At 40.8% G+C, this 17,179-nt stretch overlaps 2 protein-coding genes across 3 annotated transcripts; both read left to right on the top strand.

The window, feature by feature from the left end:
* Positions 1-3,585: 3,585 nt before the first annotated feature.
* On the top strand, positions 3,586-7,973 carry LOC112274906 (beta-amylase 2, chloroplastic). 2 transcript variants are annotated; one of them, XM_073530155.2, is made up of 10 exons: positions 3,586-3,681; positions 3,953-4,160; positions 4,942-5,028; positions 5,368-5,571; positions 5,795-5,989; positions 6,106-6,270; positions 6,460-6,720; positions 6,926-7,144; positions 7,295-7,514; positions 7,642-7,973. In XM_073530155.2, exons 3-10 carry the CDS (start codon positions 5,020-5,022, stop codon positions 7,662-7,664), a joined length of 1,296 nt encoding a protein of 431 aa, XP_073386256.2. In that variant the 5' UTR covers positions 3,586-3,681; positions 3,953-4,160; positions 4,942-5,019; the 3' UTR covers positions 7,665-7,973. The 2 variants fall into 2 exon arrangements, with proteins under 2 accessions (XP_073386256.2, XP_090102360.1); XM_090246234.1 differs by lacking the exon at positions 3,586-3,681 and having other exon boundaries at positions 3,737-4,160.
* A 1,007-nt stretch (positions 7,974-8,980) lies between these two features.
* On the top strand, positions 8,981-13,268 carry LOC112274905 (putative protein arginine N-methyltransferase 3). The gene is made up of 7 exons (XM_024504756.3): positions 8,981-9,577; positions 10,180-10,845; positions 11,025-11,122; positions 11,463-11,541; positions 11,804-12,058; positions 12,196-12,363; positions 12,635-13,268. The coding sequence occupies exons 1-7, from the start codon at positions 9,308-9,310 to the stop codon at positions 13,088-13,090; spliced, it is 1,992 nt and encodes a 663-aa protein (XP_024360524.1). The 5' UTR covers positions 8,981-9,307; the 3' UTR covers positions 13,091-13,268.
* Positions 13,269-17,179: the final 3,911 nt, after the last annotated feature.

Here is a 17,179-nt window from a genome sequence, read left to right as displayed (position 1 = left end):
GTCTTTGACAATACGTCTTATAATTTATCTAAAGAAGGTCCAAACTATCATGGTTTGGAAGTTCTCAAAAATAATAAGAAATGTTCATAATTAATAATAAATTATTGATATCAACTCAAAATTTTCACACTTTTTAGTATTTTAGTTAAGAACAAGTAGAAGAAAGATGAAATTGATTTTACTTACCGATTGAAAGAAATGCAAGATAATTTAATTGAGTGTTGGCCGCTTCTTGTTCCAATCTTTATTGAACTTTAAGCACCAATGTCTCTTTATTGAACTATTGAATTACTCTCAAATTTCACCCAAACATTGAAAATGAAGTCTTATATCTATACAAAAAAAATTTACTTCAATCCAATTAATAATTTATTAAAAATCTTAGAAATATTCACTAATCAATAAATTTCCAATTTTTGAGACTAAAGTAATAAAGTCTCAAAAAATCCTCCACATACTTCAATCTAACCATTTCATTGATCTCAAAATTTGCATATATATTTACAACTAATATACCAACACATTACTCAAATTTCATCCATATGTATACTATAGAATTCAAGAAACCTTCAAATTTGTAAACATATTTTTATTTTTTAAAACCTAAATCCTCTAATAATATTATTAATTTTAAAAATCCTTCAAAATTTCAATATTGATTCAAATGACATAAACCTATGGCTAAAAATATTTTTCTACTCTCAAAATCCACTCTCCTATGTTATGTTGTAACACAACTATATGATAAAAATATAATCAAAAATAAAATTTTAATTAATATTTAATCATCTTCATTCAATAATAATTTAAGATATTTAAATATGGCTCTTATAAAAGCCTTTTAGTTTATTTTTTTCTATCTTAATAGCTAGTAGATTAAAGATTGGTTAATAATTTTACTTTTTATATTGTAATTTTTTTATTATCTTAAAAAATCCATAAATTAATAAAAATAAGATAGAAGAGATAAATAATTAATATGATTGATACTAGGATTAAGTTGAGGGTAGGGACGAGCTAAAAAATCCCTATGATAGATTGGATTGATACCCAAAGATTGACCATTTGTGGGATAAGATCAAAATCAGACCTCTAGCCACTAAAATGGCCACCTAGGGCAAAGTATGAAGACATAAAGTATAAAGACATAGTATGAAGACATAGTATAAAGATCAATAATTAAAATGGCCGCCTAGGATAAAATATGAAGACAATCAAGATTTAATTTAGGTGGCCATTTTAGTATGAAGATCAGTAATTGAGATTTGTGAGTTAGTTTTAAGTTTATTTTAGAAATATAAGGCTTATATTCATAGGGTTTAGAATAACTTTACAATTATTGTTCAAAATAAGGATTCGTATCAATGACTTGGGATTTATGCAATACAATTAGGGCTAGCACTATTGGCTAGTTTGTGCAATTGATATTATATCTATACTTCAAAATTTGATAGTGCTTGGTTAATTAAGTGTGCTAAGTATGTATAATATTTTATATTAATCTAATAGTGGAATTAGGAGATATTTGGATTTTGGTACAAGAAGGTATTAAAAGTTAGTAGTTTGGAATTAGATAGAGTTTCTATGATATCTGAAGATCTACTAGTTGGATTAAGGTGAAATTTGGCATAGTATTAGAAGACTTTAAGATCAAACTACACACCATTTTTGAGTTGAAGTTAATGATTGAAGAAGGAGAAATTGCCACTAGAATATTTACATCAACTTTTGAGTTGGCAGCTAAATAACATTAATGTAGTTTTTGGACTTTTTCTCACAATTTGTGAGTTGGATTGGACTAAATTTTTTTAAGTATATAGAAGACTTATAGTGGCATATGTATGCAAAATTTTGCATCAAGTGGATAGTTAGATTAAGAATTATAGCTCATCAAAGCTCACTAATTAGGATTAAGGCTTGCAAAGAGAAATCAAAATTATCTAATTATGAAAGTAATAAGGCAATTAGAGTTTATATATGGTTGAAGTTACAAAAAGAGTATTTTTGAGTAATTTGTATTGGTTTTAAGTACTTTTGAATTAAAATTCGAGTTTCATTTTTCTTATATGGATGAAACCTATTAGAGTTTCTTCAATATTTATAAACATAACTTCATCTTCAACTGCCAAGTGTCCGATGCATTTTCAAATAAGACAAAATATATTACGACATAAGTGGTGAACCTAATATGAAAATTTGGAGTGGAAGGTATTGGATTATATTTGTGGTTATTTAGAATTGATGGTGCAAAAAGATAAGAAGGTTGAATTTGGAGTTTTTGATGGAGCTTTGGGTAGAGCTTCAAGTGGATCTTCAAGTGGAGTTTTAAGTAGATTTTCTATTGGTGGACATGATATATACTTTGATCCAAACACTGCAAATATGTTTCAAGCATTTACATTATTTATGCAATAATAATAGGGCAATAATTACAAAGAGACTTTAACAACCAAAGCATTACAAGTTGAAGATAATAAAATTGACCAATTTTATGGAAGAGACATTTCAAAGTATTTGAGATGTTATGTATAAGAAATAGAATTGAATTGAATTTCCAAAAAGAAGATGATTGAGCTATTTGGACATGCTACAATATTAAAGATAATAAAATATATTAAATCAATTATGGAGCATTTTGGAGATTCATAGAAGACATTTTTAGATGCATTCAAGGACAAATATTTTTTAGAAGACATTGATTGTATTATCAAGAAACCATTTTTGGAATGGATTGAGTGGCCTAACAAGAATTTGCAACCTAAGAAGCTTTTTAGGGAGTTTGAAAGGTAATATTCTTAATTATTAAAGATGAAAAAATTAACTATGGAACCAAAAAAGATAGAGAATTGCAAGAGAAGTTGAAAATTGTATTCATTGTTTTTGGCATCAAGTAGCCCTCCACACAAAAATATCCAAACTTGGCAAAAATCGATAGGGGTTGAAATAAGCGATGAGGGTGATCACTCTAACAGATCCCCACACAAAACCCTGAACTTGTTTCGACAGCATCGAATATTTTGCAGAGACTGAAATCAACCTCGTCCGCGTGGACAACCATCCGCTCACAACGAAGGAACTTGCAAAATCAGCGCAGGGCTGTGAGCAGAAGTAGAGGCCTAAGCCGACACCCAGCCTAGGAGATACTGTATACTATTCTGCGGTATATTGCACAGCCATCACTCAGTCCTTCATCGCTGCATCTGTGCCGTTTTGTCTGCCACGTTGCTGGTCCATATTGAGCAGCTTAATAGTCTGCCAAGTGGCCCACACGTGACAATGCGTCACTGGTGGATCGCTGTAGGGTTTTTTGAGATGGATGGTCATTGGTAAAGTCGCGTGAAACATTCATGCAACCAATTTTATTGGTGGCGATATTCACGTCAACAGTTTCTTGTTTGGACGGTCAGGCGTAGGAGCAGTGGTCGTCAATGTCCCATGCTTCCAAACGAGCTGCGGTGGATATTTTTCTGGGTCCCACTTCGCTTGGAGGCAAATTCGTCATCGGACGGTATAGAATGTGAGAGAATGAGGAATGTGTATCGTTAAGAGAGCGTATCCTGGTGCTTGCTTGATAAATCCATGTCAGTTGCTGGATGTCTTGTAGCCTGCGAGATTCGGTCGTGATGGGTTGCTGGGGTTTGTGACCAGAGGAGAGAGTGTCTGCTTGCATTTCGCAATCAGGTACAGGGGAGCTGGGGTGCTGGCTTTACTCCCTGGTCGTTGCATTGGCTATGGTGGATACGGAATGACATTCTAGGAAGTTTTTGGATACAAGGAAGTAGAGGGATTAATCTCTGTCCTGTGGAAGGTGTCATTTCTTCGGTGATCTTGGAGGGTCAGTTTGTTCTTAGCTTATTGAGAGGAAGAGTAGAGCAATGTCCGGGTTACAATTGCTAACCGTTGGCCTTGTGCCCGCCAAATCGTCTGAATTTGTTGGTTGCACGAAGTTCAGCCAATGCAGTAATCTCAGGCTGCCGGAATCACGGTCGGTGCAATGGGGCGTTTTTTCCCATTCGTGGACCCATTTTAGTCCAGCAGCGATTTCTACTTCGGGACAGTTACGCGAGGGTTCTAAGCGGGGTCGGGGGGTTTGGTGTCGGGCTGTCGAGGTTGAGAAGCTTCCGGAGGTCGATGGGACTTCTACCTTGAAAGATCTCGAGGTAAGGCTCCCTGCCTACTGCCCCTTCAGGACTTTGATCCTTGTGGTGTGGTTGTGTCCTTCTCAGACGTTGCATACATGGATTTGGCAGTGTTATCTGACATGCGATGTCTTCACATCAGTCTGTGCAGTATAATGTAGTACGATGTGATCGAGGATTCTAGTTGCAACTGGTGTATGTTGTTAGGAAACATCCTCGTGTATGAAGAGGGGTACGCATTATCCCGGAAGAGGCCAAGTGTAGATGTTACAGGAATTTAATTGTGATTGGAGTGCTCTGTTCATTGCTCAAATAACTTCAAACATTATGCACTTCGTGGTTCAGGGTCTCAAGCCCTTGCCCTGTTTCAATTGTAATAGCTAGGGAGAGAACCAACTGGTAATTTGAAATTCGAGCAGATTGATTCATCCATAATCACACAAATGGAGTACTATTTAAACTTTGTCGTCAATCCTTCAGCAATGTAGAGGAAATGACCAATTAGGAATTGTAACGAAGTCTCAATAGACTGCTGGCGTTAAAGTCACCACCGCAGAGATGATTTCACTAATTTTTATCGCAATGTGCTACAGAGGACCAATGTTCCACCCCGCAATTGTAGTCAATTGGTCCAACAATGAGAAATTTTCAGGAGATATACACTATGGGCCTGCGCTTCGTTTTATGGCATTCGGGTTTACATCTTCATGTGTGTATTGGCTTCTCTGTCTTGAGGAGCCTCGCTGCTAGATTTAATTGACATTCTCTCTAAGATGCATAGCATGCACTTGTTTCTGTGCAGATCGAAGAAGTGACTGAGGATCTGCAGCCTACTGTTGAGCGAGATTTTACAGGGACACCAAATATCCCTATCTATGTTATGCTACCAGTAAGCATGCTCTTCTTGTTCTGACTCTTCCCTTAGATTTTACATTGTAATTCCAAGGAGATCCAGCCAACATGGTTTATTACACTGATGCTTCATCACATTGTGTTAAACTTCGCTGTTCGATTCACGTGACCTGCGCAACAAACAAGTACCTCTTTTTAAAAATCATGGTTTTTCTTTAAATCTTTGTGTTCCCAGATGCAAACCTGACATGCAATCTACAGGTGCGGAACCTCTTGGGCTTTTGAATCTGGAGCATGAAGTCATGATTTTTCATCTTACTTACGCCTGTGTTACTTAATATCGTGTTGTACGCTAACAGTTGTATTTCTTGAGCAGCTGGGCACAATCGGTCACGATAACAAAGTAACGAATCCAGACGATTTAAGACAAAAGTTCAATGCGTTGAAGACAGCTGAAGTGGATGGAGTTATGGTAGATTGTTGGTGGGGTTTGGTGGAAGGCAAAGAACCCCAGCATTATGACTGGTCTGGATATAGGCAGCTATTTACTATGGTTCGCGACTGCGGCCTTAAATTACAGGTACACGCTTGTACTTGTTTCTTTTCATTTTATTTTTTAATTTTTAGAGATTTCAAATAACATTATTTATCTATTTTTCATATGTGGTTAAGTTGCTTAAAGAAACTGTACATGTTTTTCTTAGTTTTTAATTTTCTACATATTTCATGTTTCATTTCATAACAATTTCTGTACATAAATCAGTCGTGCCGTGACGGATCTTTTGAACTTTTTTCGGTGTAAGGTGGTTATGTCGTTCCATCAATGTGGTGGTAACGTAGGCGATGACGTTTACATCCCTATTCCTCAGTGGGTTCTAGACATTGGCAAAGACAATCCTGACATTTTCTTCACAGACAAGAGCGGTGTGGTTAACCCAGAGTGTCTTACTTGGGGTGTGGATAAAGTTCGAGTTCTGCGGGGTCGAACAGCTCTTGAGGTTGAATCTGCACTCTATTATAAATTTGCTTGTAGCATATGCTCGGGCTTTTAGAACTCGTGCAAAGATGTGCCAAAATATAACGTACTCATTGCATGAAGAACTCACTGTTTCAGGTTTATTATGATTACATGAGAAGCTTTCGGCAAGAAATGGACGAATTCTTCATGGACAAAACTATAACTGAAATAGAAATTGGGTTAGGTGCTTGTGGTGAGCTTCGATACCCCTCCTACCCTGAAACGCGTGGGTGGAAGTATCCCGGGATAGGTGAATTCCAGGTATTCACTAGATACTGTTAGGGACCATATCAATGCCTTAAATATAAGCGAGTTTTGTATTGTTTTTTGATTTTTTGATTTTTTTAAAAAAAGATGTATGTTTCATGTCAGCATTTCTGAGTTTGTACGTTAATCTGTCTCCTTTATTTTTGTTCCGCGTTTTGGTTATTCATTTTTGGTGGTTTGCAGTGTTACGACAAGTACCTTTTGGAGGATTTGCGAAAAGCAGCTGAAGCACGAGGGCACTCTCATTGGACCAAACCTCCTAGCAATGCAGGGGAGTACAATTCTCGACCACAAGACACTGAGTTTTTCAGAGACGGAGGAGACTACGACAGCTACTACGGACGCTTCTTCCTGAAATGGTACTCAGATGTCCTAATTCAACACGGGGACCGAGTCTTAACATTTGCAAACATCGCCTTCGAGGGTGTGAAAATTGCCGCGAAGGTGGGTTCTATCCTTAAGTACTTACATTAGGCATCCTAATTTGTCTAAACAAGAGCTTTGATATGGTAGTAAATTAGCTTATGTTTTGTTTTGGCCATGTATGTTGTGAATAAAATAGCAATTCTTTCAGAGATCCCAAAAACGTGGCATTTTATGCGCTACTTCACTTAATTCTGTTTCCATATTTCTTTCGAGCTGTATGCAGGTGTCTGGAATTCATTGGTGGTATAAAACAGCTAGCCATGCGGCGGAGCTTGCAGCTGGATTCTACAATCCTGCCAACCGCGATGGTTATGCAGCAATTGCACAAATGTTGGCTAAGCATGGCGCTTCGTTCAATTTCACTTGCGTTGAGCTTCGTACCCTAGCACAAGCAAAAGGCTACCCTGAAGCTTTGGCTGATCCCGAAGGGCTTGTTTGGCAGGTCAGTCTTAAAAGATCTAGCATTCAAAATTCTGAAGCGCATGGTTGCCTCCTAAGTATTAGGTGTAGATTTACAACAATCAGTCCACAATTGGTGTCACTTCTGGGATCTTTTTAAGGCTATATTCTTAATACGCCATTTCGGATGCAGGTCCTGAATGCGGCCTGGGACGCGGGCATCTCGGTTGCTAGTGAGAATGCACTTGGCTGCTTTGACCGACAAGGATACAACAAAATTCTGGAGAATGCTAAACCTGAGAAAGACCCTGATGGCCGACACTTGGTTGCCTTCACCTACTTGAGACTGAGTGACGAGCTCATGAAAGAACACAATTTCAAAGAGTTTTCTCGATTTGTCAAGCGTTTGCATGGTTAGTTCTCACCTCTTTGAAATGGGTGAAAGCTTTGGCTTGAAGCAGTCATTATCCCCTCATGTTTGGCAGGTATTTTTTGCTTGATAGTTCATTGTCTAATCACAGCTTTTGTCGCGTTTACCAGGTAAGCCAGTCGAAAGTGACTAAGCAAGCATTATTGGAAGGAGGAAGCCAAGCTCTAAGCCTTGTACACATGATCAAGCTTTTTGAAGTATGTAGATTTTTATTGTGGAATATCATTATTATTTCAGCTCAGAGCAGCGGCCTTAAAGAAGATATGCCGACTCCTTTGAGTTGTAGATCAGGTTTCCCTTAGGGACCTCAGCTGATTAATCTTGTATCTCATTGAAACCTTGACGGTGGATGTATGCGCATACTAGAACGGAGTATACCATGAAACCTTATGTTTTCTTCTTAACCATTTTTTAATAAAGAAGAGAACACCCATTAACTTAATGAAGCCCGTACAATTGGAGTTTATACCTTGAATAATTCTTGACATTGCAAAAGATTAATCAGACCAGACATATCCCCTTACCTCGTGCATGCTCATAGGTCACAGTCGAAATTCGGATTCAACTACATTGGCAACACAGTAGATCATATATATTCATTGCATATTTAATTGTCATACATGATTAGATATCTCATCAAAACATTGACTCAGTAGCATATGCAATGTTCACATATTCCATGCAATAGTTGCAACTGATCCATTCCTTTCATAACGATGAACAGTATTGCTGCTCCATTGCATTGTGCTAGGAAACATATGAAGACAAGGAGGCTGCTCATTACACCAATCTGGATAAGGATTCACATTCTTGGAACCATGAGGGATCAGAGAAAAAGTATTCTCAGCCACACTACTCACCTGGTCATAAAAGATGCATATACCTTCTGAACTGTGCTCTATGGGTACTCCTGTAACCTCTTTCAACAACTTAGCTGCGGCGAGCTTGTTGGCAATCTTACGAGATCCAGAGACTTAGTCCATCTCCACAGCTCTACTGATTGGCCACAAGACATTTTTTCTCTTAAATTTCGCAGCAGCTCGCTTCTCTATTTTAAAGCCAAGCGTTCGTCTCCTCATTGGGGAAACAAGTCTCATGCGTGGGAGGGGCTTGTGGCATTTTGAAGCATGTGAAGTCTCTGTGGATATGGAACTCATGAAGCCTAAGCGTGTTTTCAAGACCATATGCTGCCAAGAGGCCTCAGAGGCGAACCACAAGAGAGTGGAGCTTCGGTTGAAGAACAGATTGAGTATAATATCTGGAATGAGGGTAACAGCCTCGTGATGCGGATTGGGTCTACCTGCAGGAAGAAATCGTTGATCGCCCACGAGATTAAATCTCATATCCAGTGCTATCCCACAGTGCAGTTTGAGTTCCGACCTATCAGAAGTGTATCTTCACAAACTTTTAACAAATTTAGTGCCACTCCTCTAGCTTAAATTAGCGAATGTAAATTTCGCAGCCCCTCATCGAAACAAGAAAGTGTTATGACAATGGTCATAAACCTCTGTTTCTTTTACAGGTTCCTAAGTTACTGACTTAGGTTAGGGATAGAAAGTATGTACCTGAAGTGTAGATAGGTGGAAATAGGGTAGCCTCTTAAACCCTAAACCCTCTTGCTTGTCTACTGTGGTTTGTGTGTTTACTTCAACGTAGAGGAACTATGACAAAACCCTAACGCTTAAGTTTGCGTAGTTGTGGATTTTGGGTGTTCGTTCCTTGGTAGTGTGGCACCTGTGATTGCCAGTATCTCATTCGCAAGCGGTAGTCGCAACGATGGCTGCGTCGAAGTTACCTCCGCCGGAGATAGACAGCGACGAAGAGGATAATGGAGACTGGGAAGAATGGCAAGCAGCGGGGCAAGAAGAAGAGGGTGACGAAGACGAAGCTATGAAATGTCTTTTCTGTAACGCGGAGCTGCCAACCTCCAGGGATGTCTTCCAGCACTGTTCGGAAGTGCACTTCTTTGATTTTCTCAAGCTTCGGGCCGACGCTGGTCTTGATTTTTACGATACTCTTCGTCTCATCAACTTCATACGCTCCAAGGTCTTTGCTTCCTCTTAGTATTCTCCCTCTTAGTGAGATAGTTCTATTCAGCACTGTCGCGGGTTACACAGAAAAATGTCACCAGTTATCGCAGCTCAAATAGAATGTCTGTCCGGGGATTGTAGAGAATCGCAGTAAGGGCTGAAATATTGTGTCCTGGTCAAGTAATGGAAGTTCCGGGGACAAGTGAAATGCGCTTAATCAGGTTAAGAAGGGATTTTCTGTGGGTAGAAAGATCGTGCAAATCTGTGGAGGTGCGCTGAGCATGGGCACAAACGTTAAGTCTGAACTTTGATTAAAGGCTGAGTAACCGGATTTTGCAGGTTCAATGAAGTTTATTGCGCAGTCATTACCGATGACTCACATATTTTTCAGTGTCTAAGTATTGGATGTTTGGTTTTAAAACTAAATGGACACTTTCTCAATTTTTATGTGTTTTCTTTTATAATTTCTTGATAAATTCTGGCCTTCAGTTTTAGATTATATTTCCCGTCAATCTGCCAGTTAGGTGTAGCCTTCCAGTGGTATAGTTCTTCGTAATTGGTGAAAATACGCGTTCGAAATCTTGACTCTCTCAATCATCACTGCATCCCAATCTCTAGGTGGCTGAAACTGAAGCATGGAGTGCTGAATCTAGCCTGGAGTTGCAGCAGTCTATTCGGGAGGACGCGGGTGTGTCGATGGTCACGAAGTCAAAAGGACCAAATCCTAGCGGCACGCCTGCGTGGAAAGACGATAAATTTCTCACGCCGTTCTTGAAGAACGACTCTCTACTGTACTCTTTTGACGACGAGGGAGACGACGACGATGTAGAAGAGTTTAATGCTGCGGATAAAACCTCAGCATTGCGAGATCTTTTGGAAGGCAACTCCCACAGCGAATCTTCCAACTCGACAGAGATGAAGGCTCCCGCGGGGACAGGGAATGTAGGGACAAGTGAACTTGCCGATCTAACAAAGTTCTTTCAGTCTCTGGGCGAAGACATCCGTGAAGAACTTGTCAGCCCAGTGGATGTCTCTTCAACCTCTGATGTCCCGTCTTATTCTTCTTCAGGCGCACCACTACAAGATGATGGGCCTCCTGATGCCATAGCTGTGGATGACCAAAAAGAGATCGAATTAGAGTCAAAGCTCCCCAACAAAAAGAACAAGAAGGATCTCAAGGTTACGTTTGCTGAGGTAGCTAAAAGAGAGGCACGAAATGTGAATAAGGACTATTTTGGTTCTTACAGCGCCTTTGGCATTCATCGAGAGATGCTTTCTGATAAGGTACGGACCACTAAGTCTGGAGCTTCGGTCTACAATTCTAAGCTGTGTCTCATCACGAGATTTGGGTAGTAATTGCGTTTAATTGAGGTAGTGTATAGTGGTCTTATTCATACTTCTCTGTTTTTTTTATGACCACGATTGTACATTTAAGTGGGTAAGTATGTCTCCAATTTGTGCAGGTTCGAACGGATGCTTATCGAGATGCCATTGTTGCGAATCCGACTTTGCTGAAGAACGCAGTGGTCATGGATGTTGGTTGTGGTACAGGCATTCTCAGGTACATCAATATATTTGCTTTCTTGTCTTGACCATCATTGTTTCTTCACTGCGATTTTTAAGACTCTTATGGGTTTCTGAAGCAGTCAGTTTAGTGGCTACTCAAGTACCTGGGTGCTTCAACATCTATTACGATATTGTATCTTTCTTGGTAGTACAACTCTGGAATAGTTAAGTTTTGATAGTAAAATGGCGTAGTTGTATGATTGAGAAGGTTATACTTCAACTCTTGAAAACCTAACGCTTGCGGGGTATAGAGTCAATGGCGCTTCACTGTCATCTTTGACGTATTGGACATTTTAAGTTCCTGAAATGGTTGTTTATTCATAGTTCCTCCACAGTTTGTTTGCTGCACAGGCCGGAGCTTCAAAGGTTATTGCGATAGATGGAAGTTCAAAAATGGCCTCTGTGGCTACACAGGTACTCATCTCTGTTAGACAGGAGATGCGTTTGAGTATGTGTTTGAGGTTTTTCTCCTGTGTTCCGTGATGTAGCAGTCTCCGACTTTTATTCTCATGCAAGAGAGGAGCGAGAAGCGAGAAGCTCTTTTCTAACGTCAATTATCGATCTGTGGGAATTATTTTTTAGGGATGACTCAATTCTTGAAAGTACTTTGTTAGTTGCATAGAAGGCAGTACTTAGTCCCCCACGAGTTTAACTCATTGCTGGTGATACATTGCAGATAGCCAAGGCAAATGGTTACTTGAAAGATGCTACGAATCCAGAGAGTAATTCTAAAGGTGTAATAACCGTAGTATCAGGCATGATTGAGGAACTTGATGAAACTATGCCTGTTGAAGCTGGCGGGGTTGATGTCCTAGTCAGCGAATGGATGGGATATTGTTTACTTTTCGAATCAATGTTGCCGTCTGTGCTTCATGCTCGTGACCGCTGGTTGAAACGTGGTGGTGCTATTCTTCCAGACTCTGCGCAAATGGTAAGTCAATGTGTAGGAATTTACGTGCCTTTACTGCTTCGTGGTCACTAGCTCGTGGTTTACTCTCAGTGGCTTCAATCATGCAAAATCTGAGGTTTGTAATCGTAATAATGTGGCTACTTTGGCTTCTGTTTCAGTATTTGGCTGGATTTGGTAAAGGAGGAACAAGTCTGGCCTTCTGGGAAAATGTGTATGGCTTCGATATGAAGTGTGTTGGAGAGGAAGTGGTTCGTGATGCTACTCAGGCTCCAATCATAGACGTTATCGATAGCAAGGATGTGATAACTACGTCTTCGCTCATTCAGGTATCTTCTAATTCTTTCAATCTAAACATGTGCTCTTATTACGTTCGGGAATGTATGAGTTTATTCATGAATTAGGTTGTGCAAACTTTGTCAATTCTAGTTGTGAAGTAGCTTACGCCCAAGTGATTCCGGCTGTACATCCTTCTAGAGAGAAAACAGTAAGTCATAATTATTGGTTGGTAATAATCTTCACCGCTTTAGGTTGCTTTATTGAAGTTTGCATTGAGCTTTTGCTTTGACCCATGAGTTGACTGTTTTTTTTCCCTGGCAGTCCTTCGACCTTGCCACAATGGTAGCAGATGACACAGACTTCACTGCACAATTCAAGCTGGAGCTGCTGCCACCTCGGGATCATAGTAGCGAAGAGCTCAGCAATGTGACGTGGTGCCATGGGCTTGTTGTGTGGTTTGACACGCCCTTTTCAGAGCGATTTTGCAAAGATAAACCAGTCATGTTGACCACTTCACCCTATTCTCCTAGAACTCATTGGTCCCAGACCATTCTTACATTTAAAGTGCCCATTGCATTGTCACGAAAACATGATAGCTCCGAGAAAGTCGACAAAGGGAAAGTGGGTGCTGAAGACTTCCCAGCAGCTGCAATAGCTGGACGCATTAGTATTGCTCGAAGCCACAGGCATCGTAGTATAGATATTTCCTTGGAAACTAGTGCCGTTTCTTCGAGTAATGTTGTTAGGACCTGGCCCGTCCAAATGTTTGACATTTAGACACTATGGGTGCTATGTTTCCGTTATCTATGCTTTTCTTTTCTTTTCTTTTTTTCTTTTTTTTCTTTTTTTTTCTTTTATTTCTATGTCGGCGTTATTATTTCGTGGTCTTAACGTCTGGACTGAGTTGGTGGTTTCTCGACATTTTGTGAAAGTAATAATTTTTTTCCATGATCAAGGCTACTATATCAAATGGATCGGAGATTTTCCATAGAGGTGTTATGTTCGTAGTATAATGAATGGGATGTAGATCTCATTGATTTAAATCTTTTTGCTGTCCTGTGGACTTTCCGATCTTTAATCATTTACTTGCCTCTCTTCATAACGGCATGAAGGACTTTTACGATGGAGGGATTGTTCACAATTGTTTCAGCAACTCTACCTCCAGCACTTCGTCCAGTCTTCGCACGTAGTCCTATATTGTTGCGAAAGAGATGGCTCACAACAGGGAACATAGACGATGATCCTCCTTAGTTGTGGAAATGCTCTAGCGAAACCCCCAACGAGTATATAGTAATTATACCCGTCTTATGCAGGTAATGGCACTCAAGTTTTTTGTCATCAACAGAATTTAAACCCAAACTGATACTGCCCAAGGTTTTGGAAGAAGGATGGGTCGTCAGGCTAGTTCTGCAAACACCATACGCAGGGGATGTTTTATTTTATTTTATTTTAACGGTGAACAAAAGAAAAACATTTTACAGCAAGCGTCTTAAATTTTACCATCCACCTTTAAATTTCTTTTCCTGGACTTTACAAGATTGGTGAAAGCTGCCCCAAGATAGGCAGAGAAGATTCTAGAACGCCTGGGACACCCACGCTGTGAAGGCAACATCATTCACGGAGATGTTGTTGCCACATGGTTGAACATGCGCTTTGAAAAACCCGAACTCGATACAGTATCGAGACCTTTGTGAGACGGAGACGTCTAGACAAATTGACTCGTTATATTATGCGTTGCATTTACAACTTGTCTGCTAAACTCGTAATTCCTGTCCCTTCGGCATGTCTCAGACGAAACAAGTGAAGCCATGTCTCTGACTTCATTGTTCGTACCCTGCAAATCCGACAAGCCATTTACTCTAATGCATCGGTCTTTGCAACCGTATTACTGGTCTGTTGTATTGCAGCAGCAGCACTGGGGTCAGTAACTTCCACCAGACACAGTCAAGCAGTTGCGAAAGCGTCTGCCAGTAAACTAGCAACGGTACGGAATACTGCTGGGGAATAACATTGTGCTCTACACTTCCAGAAGGTGAAGACGTGCTTCGGGTCTATTTCACGTTGGTAATAACTTCAGATGATGCACACAGTTTGGGAGGGAGCCAGACTGCATCCAATGCCGGGCTGGAACTTCCAACCCCCACCAGTCCGTGTATCGGTGGAGGCCCTGCAGGTCCGTCGACGAGTTCAAAGAAAATGCGATGCTTGCTTGTATGAGCTCTTGCGCCTTTAAACAATGCTAGTAATGTAAAGGATTGCCGCTTGCTCAACCCCATCGACAACACAAGGCTGAGGCCTGTCAAGAGCACTGCGTTTTGAATGCAGTTCATTGCCTTTCGGGAGTACCACCAAGGAGCCGGCAAAGCTCCCCACGAAGCTGATCATCGAATTACCTTTACGTTGTCCGTTACAAGCCAGTGCCAGCTTGGCTTCTTGCTTCCAGTCTCGAACCACTCGAGGCCCACAACATCCTGAAGGGCTTGATTATCAAAGGTGATGGTAGAAAATGCCATGTTAGCGGAGAGTCTTCAGGACTCGATATCATTCTATTGATCAAATGACGTTTTGAATAATTGTAGTTCTCGGTAGATCGTCAAAAACCGAATACATCGAAGAGTTGAGTGAGTGGCGCTCATTATCAATCTGAACAAAAGGTTTTAGGGTCCCAATTACCACCCACTCAGTCGACGCAGATGTGGCTCTGACGCAAATATCGTGCTTTCATTAACGGCCAGACCCCAAATCTTTGACAGCTAGTGAAGGCTTCGAGTCGAAGGCGGTTTGAGATTGGAACCTAGTCCTTAAGATAATCCCCTAACCCACCGTACGCCGATTGATCATCTGAATACTTGAAACCACGTATTTCCAAAATCACTAGGTACGACCTAAGCCAAGCGCTGCAGAAATACACAAACTCTCCCAACCTAATTGTAGTGAAACGAGTAGAGCTGCAGAGACTGTGCAAACAGTAGAAATTTCTCACCGGAGGGAGCTGGCTTCACCTGATATTCTGGTCAAGACCACGGCTAATCGAGAGTGAAGGGGATTCTGGAAGTGCAAACGGGACGTTCAGATGCTCTCAGTCGCTAAGATTACTGCATCCCACTTCCTAATACCGTTTGTGGCCTTTATAATAGGGCTAGAGGGTGTTCAACACAGGATCGTAGATCGCGCCATGATGCATGCACACTACCCTAGTGTTGATGGGAACAGGTTTAGAGTAACGCTTGTAGAGGCTGGCATGTCCTTGATGCTCATTTAAGCTATCATGATATTTGGTTTACGTATGGGGTAGTATTTGTACATGAGATCATGTGGTTGGTACCATATGCAGCACAGTCGGTACCACAGTTTTCGTAATTGGAGTATCTGCTCTATTTGCGTCAAACGGTTGGATCTGCTCATGGGGAACAAGTTGCAAACAACAACATGGTGATACAGTTTACGGTTTCATCTTCGAGAAACGACGTGCAGTCTTATGCAACATCCAAAGTATCCAAAAGGGATCCCACATTTGGCAGGTTGTGAGCGATCGCTCAACATGGTAACCCCCACAGTACGGGAAGTAAACGTCAGGCCTCGGGAAATCGAAGAGCAATCACCCAAGCAAAGTCAAACACCCTTCGATTGTGGAGTGATCGACATCAATATGCACTCCCACATCAACGTCGTCTTCGGGGGTAGTTGGGATTGAAACGACGACGAGCGCAAAATTCAATCCAGGAAAGGCTGTCGTGTGCAGATGTGGGAAGAGGCTCACGTTGACGATCGGAGAATCCATAGAACAGGAATCCATGTATTTTACAATCGGATACCCTAAGAATCTGGGGTCACGTGGGCTTTTCGAACCTGTGAATTGAAGAGCCCTTTTGATGTCTGCATCTCGTAATGTAGATGTGCATTCACAATGAAAGCACTCCCTGGATGAAGGGTGATTCCTGTCTGAAATGGTATTAAGGTAAACCTAAATTTTCTTTGAGGTTTCGTTCGGAGATTAAATTTCGGGATAAAGAATCGGTCAGAGGCCGTCCCGAGGTTTAGTTGTTTTCGAAACAAAGGTGTTTCCTGAGATGCACCAGTCTTCGGACGACTTTTCCGACTCGAAGATTTGTGTCAAGCGATGAAAATTTTGTGAGATTGTTGCGAGTCATTAGAGTATTTCTGCGAGGATTCAAATTTCAGCTGGAACTTAAGAGTGTTTAGCAACAAAAACTCGCTTTCAACGCTCTGCTATTGTAATCTCACTGATCAAGTAATGAGACGAAATTGTGCTTTGAGCAAGTCTTCTAGATTCAGCCAGCAGCAGGTACAAACATCACAGCGACTCAAAATATCTTGGCCACTGCGAATCCTCCAGCCGTCAGAGTCTACAAAAACTCATAGAACTCTACAGAATCTGCTCCGGGTAGCCTGTGACCACTCAATCACCCACATTCTGTAAGCATGTCGGAACCAAACATCAACTCACAAAGCATATTCGGACAACAGAACTTGAATATTGACAGCATCAGGCTCGTGAACATAATCTCTGTCAATCTAAGTTTGTTCACGGTCCTGGTGCTTCTGGTTCTCTGAGCAAGATGGCTTTGATTTTGAACCGAGAGCATGTGCGCAGCGCGACATTCTCCTTCGCTTATCGTGCGGTGATGCGACAACCCAAAGACCACGCCAGCACAAGCTGAGCTACAGTGTGAAGTTACTAATGAATATGTACTACAACCTTTTGGGACCACAGTCACATCCCCTTTGTCCGTATGTACGCAATCTCTATGTACATGTGAAGGGTTCACATTAATTCAGACGTGGTTCTTGGCAATAGCAAGATTGCGTCAAAACTCGTCAACCCAATTGCCTGGTTCACGGTTC

Source organism: Physcomitrium patens, chromosome 22 (genome assembly GCF_059467195.1).
Source record: "Physcomitrium patens ecotype Gransden chromosome 22, ASM5946719v1, whole genome shotgun sequence".
Taxonomy (NCBI): domain Eukaryota; kingdom Viridiplantae; phylum Streptophyta; class Bryopsida; order Funariales; family Funariaceae; genus Physcomitrium; species Physcomitrium patens.
The sequence above is the reverse complement of the archived record's forward strand: the minus strand, read 5'-3'. Positions and strand labels throughout refer to the sequence as shown.